The sequence below is a fragment of the Mytilus californianus genome, unplaced genomic scaffold (assembly GCF_021869535.1).
Source record: "Mytilus californianus isolate M0D057914Y unplaced genomic scaffold, xbMytCali1.0.p SCAF_13, whole genome shotgun sequence".
Taxonomy (NCBI): Eukaryota; Metazoa; Mollusca; class Bivalvia; order Mytilida; family Mytilidae; genus Mytilus; species Mytilus californianus.
The window spans coordinates 25563887-25580985 of NW_026262615.1; the positions used below are offsets into that span (position 1 = coordinate 25563887).

The following is a 17099-nucleotide window of genomic DNA, read 5'->3' on the forward strand; positions in this document are numbered from 1 at the left end:
CAAGGCAATACATTTTCAATATCTCTGCAGCAACTTTTATCAATGTTTGCCTATTAATTGAGTATGTATTTTGTGATTGATCTATGTTTTCGATAATTATTTTAATGCAGCAAGCTATATGTCAGTGTCCTACAAGGTGACCAAATCGAATAGTTGAAGATTTTTTGTTCAAATTTTACAGACGTTATCATGATTGTGGTTGTCTTTTATAGAATAGATTACCATGGATATGATCCACTTATAATTTATCATTTACCTTGATTAGTACATCAACTAGCAATACTTCCTACTGAGTATTTCTGTGTCATCGTCAAAATGACGGGTTGCATAATTGTAGTAGGAACTACTTACCCTGCTAGGGCATCTGAGTTCAAGACGGATTTTGTGTACTCTATCATGAGTTTTGGGTGAACTGCATGTAGACTTTGTCATTTCATCGTTTTTAACCATAGTTTTTTTTTCCCCTTATTAATCATCAGTGCTCAAAAGTAGCACTACTGATATCTAGCAACGAGTTTCTATCAAATCGGCTTTTGAGTCGTCTACACCTTTAAATGAAGCCTGGGGTTTGCTTCGTTGATGTAAAGAATTCTAGTGTATACACCAAATATATGTGTAAGCTATTTTGCATTTTAAGTTATTAAAACGCTAAGAAGCCCTCCTGTTGGTTTTTTTCTTTCCTTACATGATGAACTACTTTTTCTTTCTAACAATCATGCTACTAACTCATGTAACAGAAAAATATGAAAAATAAATACACATCAAAGATTTACAATCATGAAATAATAAAGAAATAAAAGTTAAGAAAATAGTGTATTTTACTTTCAGTTATCAGTTACAAGACACATCTTTAAATACTGTGGATTCATTTATTTTCGTGGGTTCCAATTTTCGTGGATTGAGGAAAACTAGCATTTTCGTGGATATTTAATTTCGTTGTTTTGGCAAAGTGTGCATACATTCCTTTAGAAAACTTGTAATTCGTTGAACGTTTAAATTCGTGGTCCTACTGTACCCATGAAATCCATGAAAATTGGTATCCAACGAATATTAATGAATCCACAGTAGACTATATTCATATCACCGACTTTTGTCTCCGGAGTTTTATTATTTTTCGACAGGTTACCTTTTCTGCAGTATAGGACAGTCTGGTACTCGGTCAAGTAAGAGCAAAATAAGGAAGTAACATCATGCTTACAATCGGCAAAATTCTGGGGGGAAATTAATTGTTTTATGTTTTATAAACACGACAAAATAATCGGTAAACAGTAAACATTCTCCCAAAATTGCACCGATTATATGTTTGATTTTACTACATTTGATGGCTCTTCCTTAACCGAGTACCATGATGTCCTACCATAGATTCTGTAACCAGTCGAAAAGTTCTATAATCCGGAGTCAAAAGTCGATAAAATGAAAATAGTCTATTAACTCGACCGTAAAAGTTATGTTTAGTACACATCTTTCAGTATTGTCAGATTTTAACATTTGGTTCCACGTTTTATCATATCAGCTGCCTTTTCTGCAATCATCATGGTTGGTGAATAAGTATTTCCAGATATAACATTGCGCATGACAGATGCATCGACTACCCTCAGATTTTTTATACCTTTTACCCTGAAAGATATCAATTATCATTAGGCAACTAGGAGCAAAAAACGCTTATTCGATTAATGTATACTTATATTCAAAACATACCCTAACGACATTTAGTGATTTGAATTAAATGAATATGATATTTATTACGTAAACCATTTTCTGAATACACTAAATACAACAAGGGAGAAACAATGAAATAAGTATAACAGTTAAAGTAGATGTAATAAGTGTACATTAATAAAAAAACAAACAGTATCGAAACGATGGACATGTTGCAACGCTAATGTTTGCATTGCACAAAAATATTCACAGTTCTGCATTGTAGCGTATGTATAACAAAATTTAGCCAAATGCAAATGTAGATGGCCAATTGACAGTTTACTTTTACTGTGGTTGAACGTGAGTTTTATATTACGATCTATTATTATGCGTTAGTTATTTACATTTTCACCCGTTTTTAATCCACTAGTTATTCGGTGATCTTTGTAGTGTGATATTAATGATTAACATTTTGCTTTTCTAGGTAACCAGCGATGTATAAATACGCAGAAACGCTAGGAACTACGTTAGAAATAATAAACAAAGACAACAGATTAAGAAGAACTTAGTTCCTGAACATTGTTAGCATTTGGCCTTTATGGTGTTAAAAAAAATACACGAAATCAAAAGAATTCATTTAACGATTCTTTTACTTCAAAATTGCATACGTTTGAGCTTTTGTACTTTTATGCGTACCGCTTCATACAATGTATACCTTTGTCCTTATTTTAACATGCACATACTTGTATTCAACCCTCGCAATTGTACCAATGTCATACTACAGTTGATGTACGTATATTTTAGCCATATTTAAAGACAACCAAATTTAAATGTGAAATTAACGGAACAATTACGGAGTAATTGACAGATTTTTATTTTTTTTTTTAATTTGATAGATTTTAGAAAATTAAAATAACATTTAATTAACTATGTGCGTCCGAAGCGCCTTTCTGGATTTACCTTCATCAGGAACATTCAAACACACAAAATTTCAAAGCCAAGGATGTAAAGAGCTTTATGACCAAATTGGATGTAAAAAAAACAAATTAAAAGTTTTAACAATATATTAATAATACCTTAAGGTAGGATCTACAACTGCAGTTGGGTCTCTTTTTGAACCCATCCTACACGAACTTGTGGGATGAAGTCCCGATACTATAAAATGTCGAATAATGCATCTCCAGTAGTTGTCCGTATTGAATTCTAATTCTCCGCAGTGTCCTTCCATATCTAGTCTAATTAGTCTAACATCAAGGCTCCGCCATGACGAAGTCTTTTCAAGTTGCTGTGTCCAACGAATCACTATAATATATGTAATACTGGTATTATCGAACGCAGTTTCAAAGAATTGTGGAATTTTGAGAAGTTATGTATTACATTCATGGATGAATGTCAATAAATAAAAATAACTTTTTTGTACCATCATTTGGTAATAATGGTTTTCAACTTCCTTCCAATAAACATCACAAAAAGATTTTTAATCATAATGCAGTTTCGTATCTTTTGATTAACAGAAAATTAAGATTAGTTTAAAATGTTTACCAACAAACCTTACATTAATGTGCTTTAATGATTTAGATTCGATTATAGAAATACAAATGAACACACACAAAACATATACAATGAACAAATAAAACAAAACCTTATCACACCCCAAATAATTCGCTTTATAAATTAAACAGAATTTAAAATTTTAAAAAATCTTTTAATTGAAATTAAGAGTATTTTAACAGTATTGCAGTCAATATAACTCACTCAATGAAAATTTGTATGGAACTTACTTTAAATAAATTAATTTTTAACAGCAATAACTGTCCATTCTTAGATTTAGATATTTCAGTTTTACACCAGAAACTCTGCACTGAAATTTACGACAAAAAGATGATTTTTCTTTCCCTATTGTTAATTTTCCCTATTTGGATGGTGATGTCTCTTTTGCACCGTCTTACGGTATTTATATATCCCAACTCGTTCGCTATGCCTTTGTTTGTAGTGACGTTTTGGATTTCAATGAGCGTAGTCTAGGTATTACAGGTAATTTATCAAGTCAGGGATTTCGTTACAAAAAACTACTTAAAACCTTTGCTAAATTCTTCCATAGATACTATGATTTGATTTGCAAGTTTGGCTGTACCTGTAGAAAATTCAGATACGAACCGGGTAAACTTATCAATCCTTTATCACCAGCACAGTAGTCAGCACTTCTGTGTTGACATGAATTATCATTGATATGGTCGTAGTTGTAAATTAACTGTTTACAAAACTTTGAATTTTTGAAATACTAAGGCTTTTCTACCTCAGGAATAGATTACCTTAGCTGTATTTGGCAAACCTTTTAGGAATTTTTGGTCCTCAATGCTCTTCAACTTCGTACTTTATTTTGCCTTTTTAACTTTTTTTTATTCGAGCGTCACTGATGAGTCTTTTGTAGACGCAACGCGCGTCTGGCGTAAATACAAAATTTCAATCCTGGTATCTATGATGAGTTTATTTAAATAAACTTATTCTAAATGGTTACCTATTCAACACTGTAATTAGATCTTTGAATAATGTGTTTATAGGCTTAAATGTTGATTTTGTTATCAATAAATTAAAACCATACTTAATATTATTTTTATACACTTGTGAAGTTTCACGGTACTACAATCTATCGATACCTATATTTTGGTAGTGCACGAGAATACGTTTTTCTCTAACTTGTAATGACGTCTTTACACTAAATCAATTGAATGTTGGATATGTACTGATTGATATTTTAGTGTTAGATACATGATTTATGTATAGGTCGTTATTGGCTTTGAACTAGCTGTCAGTAATTGCGAGTACTCTCAGGTATGTACTTTTGTCTTTTTTGATAGGGATGTATATAAACCTGTTACATGTTTTTCTGCTTTGTACCAATCTGATGAGTTAAGCCCTTTTCAAGTGATTTTTATAGTTTAGTCTTATGTCGTGCTGTAACACCACTGTCACAGGTTAGGGGGATGGTTGAGCGCTCACAAACATGATTAACCCCGCCACATTCATTATGTGCCTGTCCACAGTCAGGAGCCTGTAGTTCGGTGGTTGTCGTTGGTTCATTTCTGTCATATTTGTTTTTTCGTAAATTGTTTTATTATAGATTAGGCTGTTACATGTAGTTTTCTCAATTGAATTATTTAATAATTTTATTGTCGAGGCCTTTTTTTAGCCGACTATACGGTATGGGTTTTTCTCATTATTGAAGGCCGTACGGTTGCCTATAATTGCTTACATCCAATTCATTTGAACTTTGATGGATAATTGTCACATTGGCTATCATACCACATCTCCTTATCTTTATATTAATTTTATAAGAAGTCATTTAAAATCCAATTAAAAAAATTCCTACTTGCTTCTTTGACTGGAACTAATTCCTCATTTTATAGAAAATAATACGTTTGTACTTATTAATATTATAATGTCTCAGTTTCCTGCAAATTGACCATTGTCAATCAATCTAGCATAGAAGTGAATAAACAAATACTACATCAATCAATGAAAAGGAGTTTAAGTTGGTTAACTTATATGACTTGCGTTTATAAAAATACAATGAAACATTTATTTGGGAGTCCCACTACCTAAATAAATCAACGACTTTAGTCACATGCTAACCTCAGTTCTATATTTTATATAATATTGGAGTCACAAAGGACCACTCAACAGAATTAATTTGCTTGAAAGAATTTCCTATTTCAGCATTTTGATTTCAAACTAATTGTTAATAATTCATATCAATCTTCTTTGTTAAAATACAATTATAGCCTTTGTATGCGGTCGATACGAGGTTATATCGACCTAAGAGAAGCATATGTCAACCAAAGGCTACAATTGTTATATTATTAATCAACAACTATTGCAGGAACAATGTAAATAGGGATTTCTAGAATATATTTTTTGTAACATGCTGTATGTCCTGTGCAATTTGCTGTTTTTGACCTAAGAAAAGTTAAACACAACAGTATTAGCGTGCAAACTTAGTAAATACAAACGTACATGTGATCAATTTTTAACGAATCACAAATCCGTAAAAATATTTTCTTAATAAGTCATTTGCCTTGTGAATGATATTTAGTAATTCAATATAAGCACTAAGGTATTTAGGTGTCTGACGACTACGAATTTTGCATTCCTTTCAGTCACCATTAAGGTATTTTTTTCTTTTTTATCCCTAAGTCTTGTATTTTTTTTCTTCCTTCCATACCTTACTTATTTTCTTTACTTACTTTTTAGCAGCATTTCTATATCATAAGGATCCGCTAAAAATCTTGGGTCCAAGAGAGGATGCCTAAAAGGATTAGCGGTTGCCAGTCGTACATATCCTTTGCTTTTTGGATGCAACAAAAATAGAGCAACATCAAATGAACTGTCAGTTGTTCGGGTCAAAAGTTCTTGTTTTACCTGGAAAATATCGTGTATGTTTCACTTATGTACTTTTTTATAGAGTGTCTATATGCCATTTTGTTTTTCTTTGTTGAAATAGTTATTTGTTTTAATAGTAATTAGGATTATAACACAATGTTGACTAATGTACCTCAATTTTTGACCATTTTACCTATTATAAAATTGAGAATGGAAATGGGGAATGTGTCAAAGTGACAACAACCCGACCACAGAACAGACAACAGCAGAAGGCCACCAACAGGTCTTCAATGCAGCGAGAAATTCCCGCACCCGGAGGCGTCATTCAGCTGGCCCCTAAACAAATATGTATACTAGTTCAGTGATAATGAACGCCATACTAAACTCCAAATTGTACACAAGAAACTAAAATTAAAAATAATACAAGACTAACAAAGGCTAGAGGCTCCTGACTTGGGACAGGCGCAAAAATGCGGCGGGGTTAAACATGTTTATGTTTGATTTGCTCACACATTGTTGTCAATATAATGGAAATATATATGCGACTGTCATACAAAGGAGAAGGTTTAGCTAGCTATAAAACCTTTTAAGGGCATACGATACAGTTACAGGGGAGGTAATGACGTTGCCAACGTAAAATGTTATTTTTCGCGACGTCAAACTGCGACATATCGGGAAAAGATGCATTTTTCGACTTATTTTTATCATTCAGACTGATTTAACTTGTAAACGAGTTCATGGACCCCTCTTTCTAAAAATGACATTAGGATTGATTACGTATGAAGATTATTTGTACCAATTTTTATGAAAAAGTCACCGATGAGATTTTTTAAAATTAGATAAGTATACAGCAAAAAATTCCGTTTTTTTCCTAAAATCCTGAAACTTTGATAAAAATTAATTATTTTCAAAGAATTGTTATAAAAATTTAGAGCATACTTATGTTCAAGAGATTTTCGAAATGTTTTTACAAAAATCCTATTGTGTTTTTCTTTTGAAACACAAAAGTTAGGTATGTCTATCCAAAGGATAGAAATGTTCCAAAAAACGAAATTTTGAGTAAATGTCTTAAATTTCGACCCCATTTATCTCTTAAAGTAGCACATGAAGGTATATTTTTTATAAAATATTTGCATTGACTCGGTGAAAAATAGCTTGTTTGCAAATTTTCGTAAACAAATCACCGTGGGATCAAAACTGTTACGTATGCCCTTAATCCACCACTTTTACACAAGAAAATTTCTGTACCAAGTCAGGAATATGACAGTTGTTTTCCATTCGTTTGATGTGTTTGAGCTTTTGATTTTGCCATTTGATAAAGGACTTTCCGTTATGAATTTTCCTTAGAAATCGGTATTTTTGCTATTTTACTTTTTTCAGATGATAAATATAGAGTTATTGTTTCATTCGAATAGGAAAGCATGACTTGTTGTCAATTAGATTAAAATCAGTTCTAAATAAACAAATAGTAGCATATCTTTATGTAAATACGTTGTTCATTAAGTTGTTATTGCATATAAATAAATAACAGCTATTTCCTTCTCAGTAAAATAGAACGGTAAAAAAAGGTTTATTAGTAATATGAATCTGTATAATTATGATATAAATATATGACTAACACACATATGCATTACAATCAACCAAATTATCATATCTTGCAGATGATGATTAAATCCTTAGTTGCTTTCATAAATTAATATTTGTCTCTAACCTAAATGAAAGTTCCGATATCTTCAAAAACAAATGAGTCCGTCATACGGTGAAATTTAAGCTTTTTCAGTTTCCATCGAGTCTTATATGCTTGGATGGAGAGTTGTCTCATTGGCACTCATATCACATCTTCTTATATCTATTGGTAACAAAATCTCTCACTACTGAGTAATAAATGTGATTCCATGTATATATATATCCGTTTATTTGGCAATCGTCAATGGCAGTCAGCAGGGTTTAAGAACATCAGTTGTTCGACCTGCTAGTCAAATGCGTTTTGTTAAAATATACTTTTTCACTCATTTCGTCTTTTCGAAAATGTTGTTTGTGCTGTATTTAGACCCCTCTACCAAGAAATTTGTTTTGCATGCACACGTATAAAAATTGCGGTTTTTATCCAACGCAATCATAGGTTTGAACGTAGTTTTCAATTTAGACTTGCATATATATATATAAGTACGTCTAAACCAGTGACGACTCTACAACAGATTTTATCCACCGGATCACCATCAGTGATGGTGATACAAGGAAGAAAATACATTCTGTTTATATAAAAATCGTCTTAACAACAGCCCAACAGTGTTAGATCTGTAAATTTGCGGAAGCAAATTTTTTTGTTCTTCCCTGGCCGGGATTCGAACTCATGCTACTGAGATATCGTGGCACCAAATCGCCTTGCACTATGCCCGTCGCGCAAGACCACTCGACCACCTAAGCTCTATCAAAATAAAGCTTTCGGTGGCCGGGTGTTACCTTTCCTCGTCAGTTTTTATCTAGCGTCGTAACACAGTACATGCTATATAAGGCATGAAGATGGAATTGTTACAGATTAGCTGAACTATCTATTGTAAAGGATCCTACAAATTAATGTAAGATGTAGTCACAGAAATAACTATATTATAAGTACGTCTGAACCAGTGACGACTCTACAACAGATTTTATCCATCGGATCACCAGCAGTGATGGTGATACAAGGCTGAAAATAAATTCTGTATCTAGAAATTTGTCTAAACAACAGCCCAACAGTGTAAGATCTGTAAATTTGCAGATCAGCTGAAATATCTATTGTAAAGGATCCGTAAAGTAATATAATTATTTCTGTGACTGCATCTTACAATAATTTGTAGGATCCTTTACAATAGATAAATATAATAAAATTATCTTATAATATAATTATATCTGTGACTGCACTAAATGTTAGGTTGAAGTATATAAATTTGAATTTAAAACATTAAACTGGTACATTTTTTAATAAAAACATGTATCACCTGGTGCAAGAAGGTATGTGTGAAAAAACTTATAATGTGTACAAAAACCCTGTACAAATTATAATTTGTACAAACTTACATCTTGTACACAACATATATATAACATTTAAAAGAATGAAACAGACACCAGCCGTTATTGTCCGAGAAGTATAAGCTATTTTAGCTGCCGAATAAAGGCTGCTATACCTTCCCCGTTCTAAATGCAAATTTTATTTTCAAATTTGTATATCTTCCAGGGGACTTATAGGGCAATTCCAATATTAATCAATGGGTTTTTGTACCCGCCCTTCGCGCAGCGGAATATATGATAATGATCTCCGTCCGTTCGTCTACTCGTCCGAAACACACAATACCCAAAGACCGTTTGACATAAACTTACATATATATATCCTGTTGACTGTGCTATATCCTCAATTTTATTTAAACCATTTGTACGGGAAGAATTAGCTTTTGGTAATTTTTGTTAGTATTGTAACAATGACACCTTGTGAATGCAACTCCTCTGAGTCCATTTTAAAGAAAACTCTCATACTTGGTAGGCTTGTTTGGCCTCATGTGTAGTTGACTATATATTTCATCGCCATCATAATTTTACAACTTTTACGGGTGTAAGGGTTTGAAGTGTTATGAAATAACATCTTGTGAACTCAACTCCTCTTAGACATTTTTTACTGAAAGCTCGCATGCTTGGTACTATTGTTTGGCATTATGATTAGTAACCATAGAACCGCCAATTTGATTTAACCATTTTGAGGGTTTTAAAGGACCTTGGTCATTAGTTTAAGTATTGTAACGACACCTTGTGTACACATCAACTGCTCTGAGACTATTTGACAAAAATCCTTCATAATTGGTAATATTGTATACAATTATGTATATTTGATCGCATTATACCGTCATTTGGATTTGACCAGTTTGAATAAAATGGCCTTATCATACTTTTTTTTTTGCTCAAGGTTTTGAAGTAACCCATACAGATAAGAAGTTTGTACAAAAATAGCTTTCTATGTAGTGTTTGTTTTGTTGTAATATAGTGACATTATGCTGGAAGTTATTCCTGCTGAGGGAACCCTGTCTGTTTACTATTGATGCATCGTCAACCAACCATTTGAAGCCAATAAAATCATAAATTTGCTTACAGACATAACTTTGATTTATTATTTAGTAGTTTTTTAAGAATTGATAGAAATATATCAATTTGTAAACGAAAAAGAGTAGATGTTATATCGTGGAGGCTTTATTGGTTGAGAAAGGCATGCAAACTGGCGTTTCTAGTCAATTAAGATCGAAGTCGAACGCACCTGCTACGTGCGAGGTTCAAATCACAACCTTAGTATTAACAATTTTGTGATCCTGTGTATGAACTAATTAGACCAATTAGATATAAGAAGATGTGGTATGAGTGCCAATAAGACAACTCTCCATCCAAGTCACAATTTGTAAAAGTAAACCATTATAGGTCAAAGTACGGCCTTCAACACAGAGACTTGGATCACACCGAACAGCAAGCTATAAAGGGTCGCAAAAATGATTAGTGTAAAACCATTCAAACAGGAAAACCAACGGTCTAATCTATATAAAAAACGAGAAACGAGAAACACTTATGAACCACATCAAAAAACGAGAAACGAGAAACACTTATGAACCACATCAACAAACGACAACCACTGAACATCAGGTTCCTGACTTAGGACAGGTGCAAACAAATGCAGCGGGTTTAAACGTTTTAATGACGCCAACCTTCACCTTTCCTGAAACAATAGTGTAACATCACAACATAGAAAGACACACTATAAAATATCAATTGAAATGGCTTAACTCAATCAAAAGACATATTAACAAAAACAAGTGAACATACACTGAACGAATAAATTTGATCTATGATACAATGTAAATACAAAATTAATAAAACAAGGGGGTTAGATGTAAAACAATATCAGAAAGACAACCATAAGACAGCCAATTGGCTTCCAATGTTCCTATCTGAAACCTATTGCTGGATAATTCAACAGATCAAAACGGTCATTTTTGTCATTGAAATTCGAATAAAATTTGCAGCTAACGGCAAAGTGCCAAATACCTTGTTGATATAGTCGCTGTATGCATTAACAACACTTGGTCTTTCAAATGCAATAGGAACAAAGATATCCTGAGAGTCTGTATACTTTGAAGGCGATGTTTTGTCCAATTTATCAAACATGAGTCCATCCATTAATGGTGTTGTATAAAAACCTGAAAATCATTAACAGAAAAGACAAAGAGGTCGTAAATATGCCAGATTCACTTATGCACCTTTCATTTCTATGGTTCTAGAAGTTAGAAAATAACTATTATCTTCCTATCGTTTGAGCTTTGAAAAAGAAAAGTCTTAAGTATTCTTATTCTTAAAATATCTGAAAATATCTTTGAATTGAAGTATAATTCAATCCTATATAGGTTGAGGTTTTTAATTTCCGTTGCCATATTCACAAGGGCATGCATGCAATAAGCATGAAACTAGTTTCTTGTAATTTCGTGTATTCTTAAATCGGTAACTTGTGTATTTTTTCCTTGTGTTATTTTTTATTGTGCTTCATGCCGTTGAGTGTAGCTTTTTCAAACTGATTTATACATTTTGTTTTTATATTGTGCCGTCCCTGGTAAGACGGAGGGTTGACCGCTGACAAACATGTTTAACACTGCCACATGTTTTATGTGATTGTCCGGGACCTGTAATAATTGATTGTCGTTGGTTTCCATCTGCCGTATTTGATTTTGTACGTTGTTTTAGCATAAACCAGGTTGTTGTTTACTTTTTGATAAAGTCTAATAAAAGGATGAGTCTTGGCTCATTTATGAAGGCCGCACCATGATCAAGAGCTGTTACCACATTGTCCTTTGGTCATTAAGAATCATATCATATCTCAAAATATTCATCAAATGTTTTATTTTCCTCAATGTCTTATATACCTTTGTTGTGAAGTATATAGTCTAAAACGTTCTCTGGATCTGTAAATTTGTTTACGTTGGTATTCAGCGTCGTATTGATTGAATAAGACATTATAAGGACAGGGTGATCTTGTAAGTTGTTTCCAACGGGCAGATCAGCATGTACTGGAATCTATTTATAAACAAATATAATGTTAATAAACTCAAATATAGTTCTACAGCATTGTAAGAAGTAGGATTTTCAATGCTCTTTAACATGTTTAATTTCGTACCTTACTTGATCTTTTAATTTGTTTTATTCAAGTGTCACTGAAAAGTCGTTTGTAGACGAAACGCGCGTCTGGCGTAAAAAGATATAAGCCTGTATCTTTGCTTAGCTCTTTGCAAAGATGGCGAAACTTAAGTATAAGTGAATTTCACCTTATAAACAATTGTTTTATGAATTGACTAATTGGGATTAACTAGATTGATTATTCATCTTCCAAGAGCTTGTGAAAAATACATTCCCATACTTGTGAACATGAAAATGCAGGTCATGACCTGCATTGAAGAGGAAAACCTCAGGTCATAATGCATACAAACTTTTCTCAGCTGAATTTAAGTATTTAGGGGACATTTTTTATATTTTGAAATAAACAGTCTCCAAATCACGTTCACATGGTTAAGTATTTACTGAAAATATTTTAGAACTTTAATTTCATTGTTTTATTGCTTTTAATAATCATTGAAATATCAATTTGTTTAAACTATATATATTTCGGCCCTCCAACCTCTAAATGTTTCATTTACAAAGTGTTAAGGTTACCTGTAAGTACTATACTTTATGGTTTGTAATAGCTTAATCTCAATAAATCGCTTTACTAAATGATTTATAAAGTAATTTATATTAGTTGATATAATTTAAAATTGATGCATTCAAAGGAAGTCGTGATGATAAAAATATTTTCCTAATTGTCCTTAATGATTAAAATCTTTTAAGTAATATTTTGATATATAACTGCCTTAGATTTAGTCTTTTTACAAAGGAACATCAATTTGAGGAGTATGCTGTGGCAAACAAGGGGGACTCACTCGAATGTTTTGTCAAACATCTTTGAAATCATTTATGACCCTAGGCTAAGGTAATTGGTGTTATTTAAGTGTGTTTAAAACTAAAGCTGTCAAGTGAAGCCATGCACTCAATGGGTCACTTGATTTGACATTTTACACAGCTAGTTGAACTTCCTGTCCAGAAAAAATTACGAATTTGCCGGTATTTCGAAGGAAAATCACTTATGAAATCTATCAGTTCATACTTAAACAGTCTCAAGGCACAAGAATACGGTTGAAAATGGTCAATACCGAAATTACGTGTCATTTAATAACCCGGGCAACTATAGACAAATTGCGGTTGTGCTCTTAAATTCCCGGGTGTGACCCACAAAATGCAGGTCAGTTGACAGGCAAGCATTCCCTTCATAATGCATTTGAAAGCAATACAATTGTGTTTTTAATTTACTCAGTTACGTTCGTATTCAAGTAACGATAGGTAACTATGAGGTTTGGTTGATATTATAAAACGCTTCCAGGAAGACTTAAATGGCGTTTCCGTAGAAATGTATCATTCATCTCTTTTGATCGTTCCGTGTTGTGTTTGGCTACGTCGAAAAATATTCGACGAGACAATACCATCTTTAATTAAGGATTATGAACCAATGAAACCAAACGATGAATAAATAAACAATATTTCAGGATTTTAAATTATAAGTGATTTACACAAAAAGATCCTGACTGGCGAGTTTTGTTGGCCATTTTTCATCATCTCACCAACAACTAAACACTTTGTCATACAGGTGAGAGGTTAAGCGCTATGAAACAAGGTTCAATCCACCATTTTCTACATAAGAAAATGCCTGTACCAAGTCAGGAATATGACAGTTGTTGTCCATTGGGTTGATGTGTTTGTGCTCTTGATTTTGCCATTTGATTAAGACTTTCCGTTTTGAATTTTCCTCGGAGTTCAGTATTTTTGTGATTTAACTTTTTTTGTACCCGAGGATGTTCATTCAAACAGAACACATTCTGTTTTATAACTTGTTTTTCTTTACTGTTGGTGCGAGATTAACCCGTGTGATATTTACATGACTGTATTGATACACCGACTAAATTTAGGCGAGATTGTTAACGGATGTTCAAATCTCATTATGCGATTCAAAGGATACAAACATAGGAAACAGACAGATACTGCGGAAATCTCATGAACTACAAAAGGAGAGAAACCGATGTGTCGACAGGAATGCATGAATTAACCACGTCGCGATTCAACACTCGGTCATTATTTCACAATCGGGAAAAGGACAAAATCGGATAAATAACAGATAAGCTAAGACTACTTACCCAGTATCTAAGGATCTAAGACTGCGAAAATATGTCGAATAAACCTTTAGTATTTCGTATTCATTCTGTGTATGATTATCAATAAAAAAAGGCACTACATATTTGTTTTTAGATAGCACGATAGCCATTTGATAAAACAAAATGAATCTACAGATCTCATACATTCAAATAGTTGAAGTAGCGTAGAGAAAACATACCTTGAGCTTTCGTAGATGCTTTTTAGGCCCAACTCCAGACAAAAGTAATATATGTGGTGAACCGAATGCTCCTGCAGACATTATGACTTCTTTACGAGCATAAACTTTATATTTCCGCCCTCCTTTCACAAATTGTACCCCAATAGCGCGTTTTCTACGAATAAGTACCTACAAACCAATAGAACATTAAAGCAAAATGTCTAAAATGAAAAGTCGTTAAACATAATGTTTACATGTCTTAATAATATACATTTATGCTTATAGTCTTAGAACATGTAGACTGCTATTGCTTTAAGTTTCTTTTAAAAATCGTTTTCTGTTATAAAATGTTTACTGTTAATTGATCAATTTAAAATAAAATAAGGAATAGTAAATCATTTTAATTTGCGTATGATCATTGAAAAATACAGGTAGGCAGCTTCGTCTAAACATATAATAAGGTTAAAATAAGCTTATTCACGATCATCATTAATTTCTTACACAAATATTTTGCACTAGTTTTAATTACCTTTGTTACATAGCTGTTTATACTGATTTGTAGATTACGTCGGTGCATAACAGGTCTAAGATAACACGCAGTTGAGCTACAACGTTCACCGTCTTTTATATTCGCCTGTGTTGGACAGTATCCTAAAAATGTTGAACTTATTTGTATTGAACACATTCATATGTATATTAAATTTGATATGTAAAATGATAATTATCAAAAGTTTTAATTGACAAAATGTAAGGGTAAACATGTATATGACAAATGTGTATGTTTAACACAAGAACAGAGGCAGGCTATATATGTAATACACTTGTCAAAGGAAGATATGATTGGATATACCCTCGGAAAATATGAAATTTCTAGGTGATGAAATATTCCGTAAGGCAAAGGAAACTATTATTTACTCAACTACTAATAACACATGCAATTCCCCCGATTGCAGAAGGGGAATATAAGTTAAAAGGAACATACAATTACGGTTACTATTACACATCTATTGATCGACACGATGTGTCGGTGTCTCAACTCACAAGGCCCAGGGTTCCTCGGTTTTAGATCTGAATATAGTATAGTCGTCTGATCATTAATTTTACCACTTGTGTCCTATTCCCGGACAGAGTGCACGTATATAAGAAGGCGTTTTCCTTGTCGACATACCAGTTCTCGCACCTTTTAGAGTTTATGCGATTCCCTTAGTCAGTATGAATAACCTTGATTTGTCTCTTAATCGATTAATTGGATTCGAACCTCGGTATAAACTATTGTCGCTATAATTCATTATTACCTGAACTAAATATAACATTAATAAAAGCTTGTTTATTATATGACAAAAGTCTTGTTTTACTTTTTTTGTTATACGCCGGAAATAAGCTTCACACGATGCTTATCATGTTGCGTTTAGTTAAAAAGATTTGAAACTTGATAACAACGCAAAGACGAAATGGGAATACGATGTTTTGTTAACTCACCTCTACCATACTAAGTATAATTTGCATATCGTTTTTCGGGGCGAGTTGTCTAAGTAGTCGAACTACTGTGTCACTATTCGGTCAAAACTGATGTTACGAGTTCGAATTCCGCACGTAGTAGGTGCACTCGACTATAATCTTAAGTGACTAGGATTGTCAGTTTTCCTACCGAAGGTCGGTGATTCTCTCGAGGCACTCCTGCGTCCTCCACCAATAAAAACTAACCGCAACGAAATAGCACAGTAGTGATGAAAGTGGAGTTTAACACTAATCAATTTCTTTTTGTATTTCATTCTGTGTACCTACATTGCATTGGTTTTTAGAGAGTAAAGTATTTTTGTTGTTGTTCTTGTTGTTCTATTTCTTGTGGGTGATTCTTAACAAATCAGATATTTATGAAGCTATCTTAATTTTCAAACAGTTGAATAATTTTTTTTATTATACCAGTTGATATGATATTCCAGGGCTTTTATTTCTATCTTGATATAGGGTTGCTGCTCACAAGGAAGCTATTAAACCAAGAGTTCCAAGTGGTGAAGTTGAAATCATCCCTTCGTTAGTTTTACGGACGCAATCACGAGTTTGTTGACCGTTATGGAATATCCGTTTCACAAATGATAGCGGATATGTTCCTAATGTAGTAACTACAATCCCGTCCCCCCATTTTCCCGAATGTGACCTACAAAATTAGACTTATTACCAGGTTTGTATTAACATGAGCAACACGACGAATGCCACATGTGGAGCACCTGAGATCACCCCCAGTTTTTGGTGGGGTTCGTGTTGCTCAGTCTTTAGTTTTCTATCTTGTGTTTTGTGTACTATTGTTTGTCTGTTGGTCTTTTTCTTTTTTAGCCATGGCGTTGTCAGTTCATTTTCGACTTATGAGTTTGAATGTCCCACTGGTTTGTTTCGCCTCTCTTTTATAAATAGTTTGATAGTTACAATGTATGTGTTTGTCTCATTCATGTTATATCAATAATGCTATCATTATCGTGTTATCTGATATTATATTTAGTAGTCAACATATGTCATGTATGTATACTTTAAATTGTAAGTCCTATTGTGTTATTTTGTCACTTTTTAAGGACTTTCCCCTTTTTGAATTTACCTCAGTGTTCGCTTTTTTATTAGGTCTTTCCAC

General features: G+C 32.9%; 1 protein-coding gene across 1 annotated transcript in view; it reads right to left on the reverse strand.

The window, feature by feature from the left end:
- Positions 1-794: 794 nt before the first annotated feature.
- Positions 795-17099, reverse strand: part of LOC127723410 (glucose dehydrogenase [FAD, quinone]-like) — a 33947-nt gene continuing 17642 nt past the window's right edge. The window contains exons 6-12 of the mRNA XM_052230038.1: positions 15006-15127; positions 14498-14665; positions 11946-12096; positions 11077-11228; positions 5883-6057; positions 2715-2940; positions 795-1617 (exon numbers count right to left, since the gene is read on the reverse strand). Coding sequence (XP_052085998.1) covers positions 1482-1617; positions 2715-2940; positions 5883-6057; positions 11077-11228; positions 11946-12096; positions 14498-14665; positions 15006-15127 — 1130 coding nt within the window. The 3' untranslated portion in view covers positions 795-1481. The remainder of the gene's footprint in view (positions 1618-2714; positions 2941-5882; positions 6058-11076; positions 11229-11945; positions 12097-14497; positions 14666-15005; positions 15128-17099) is intronic.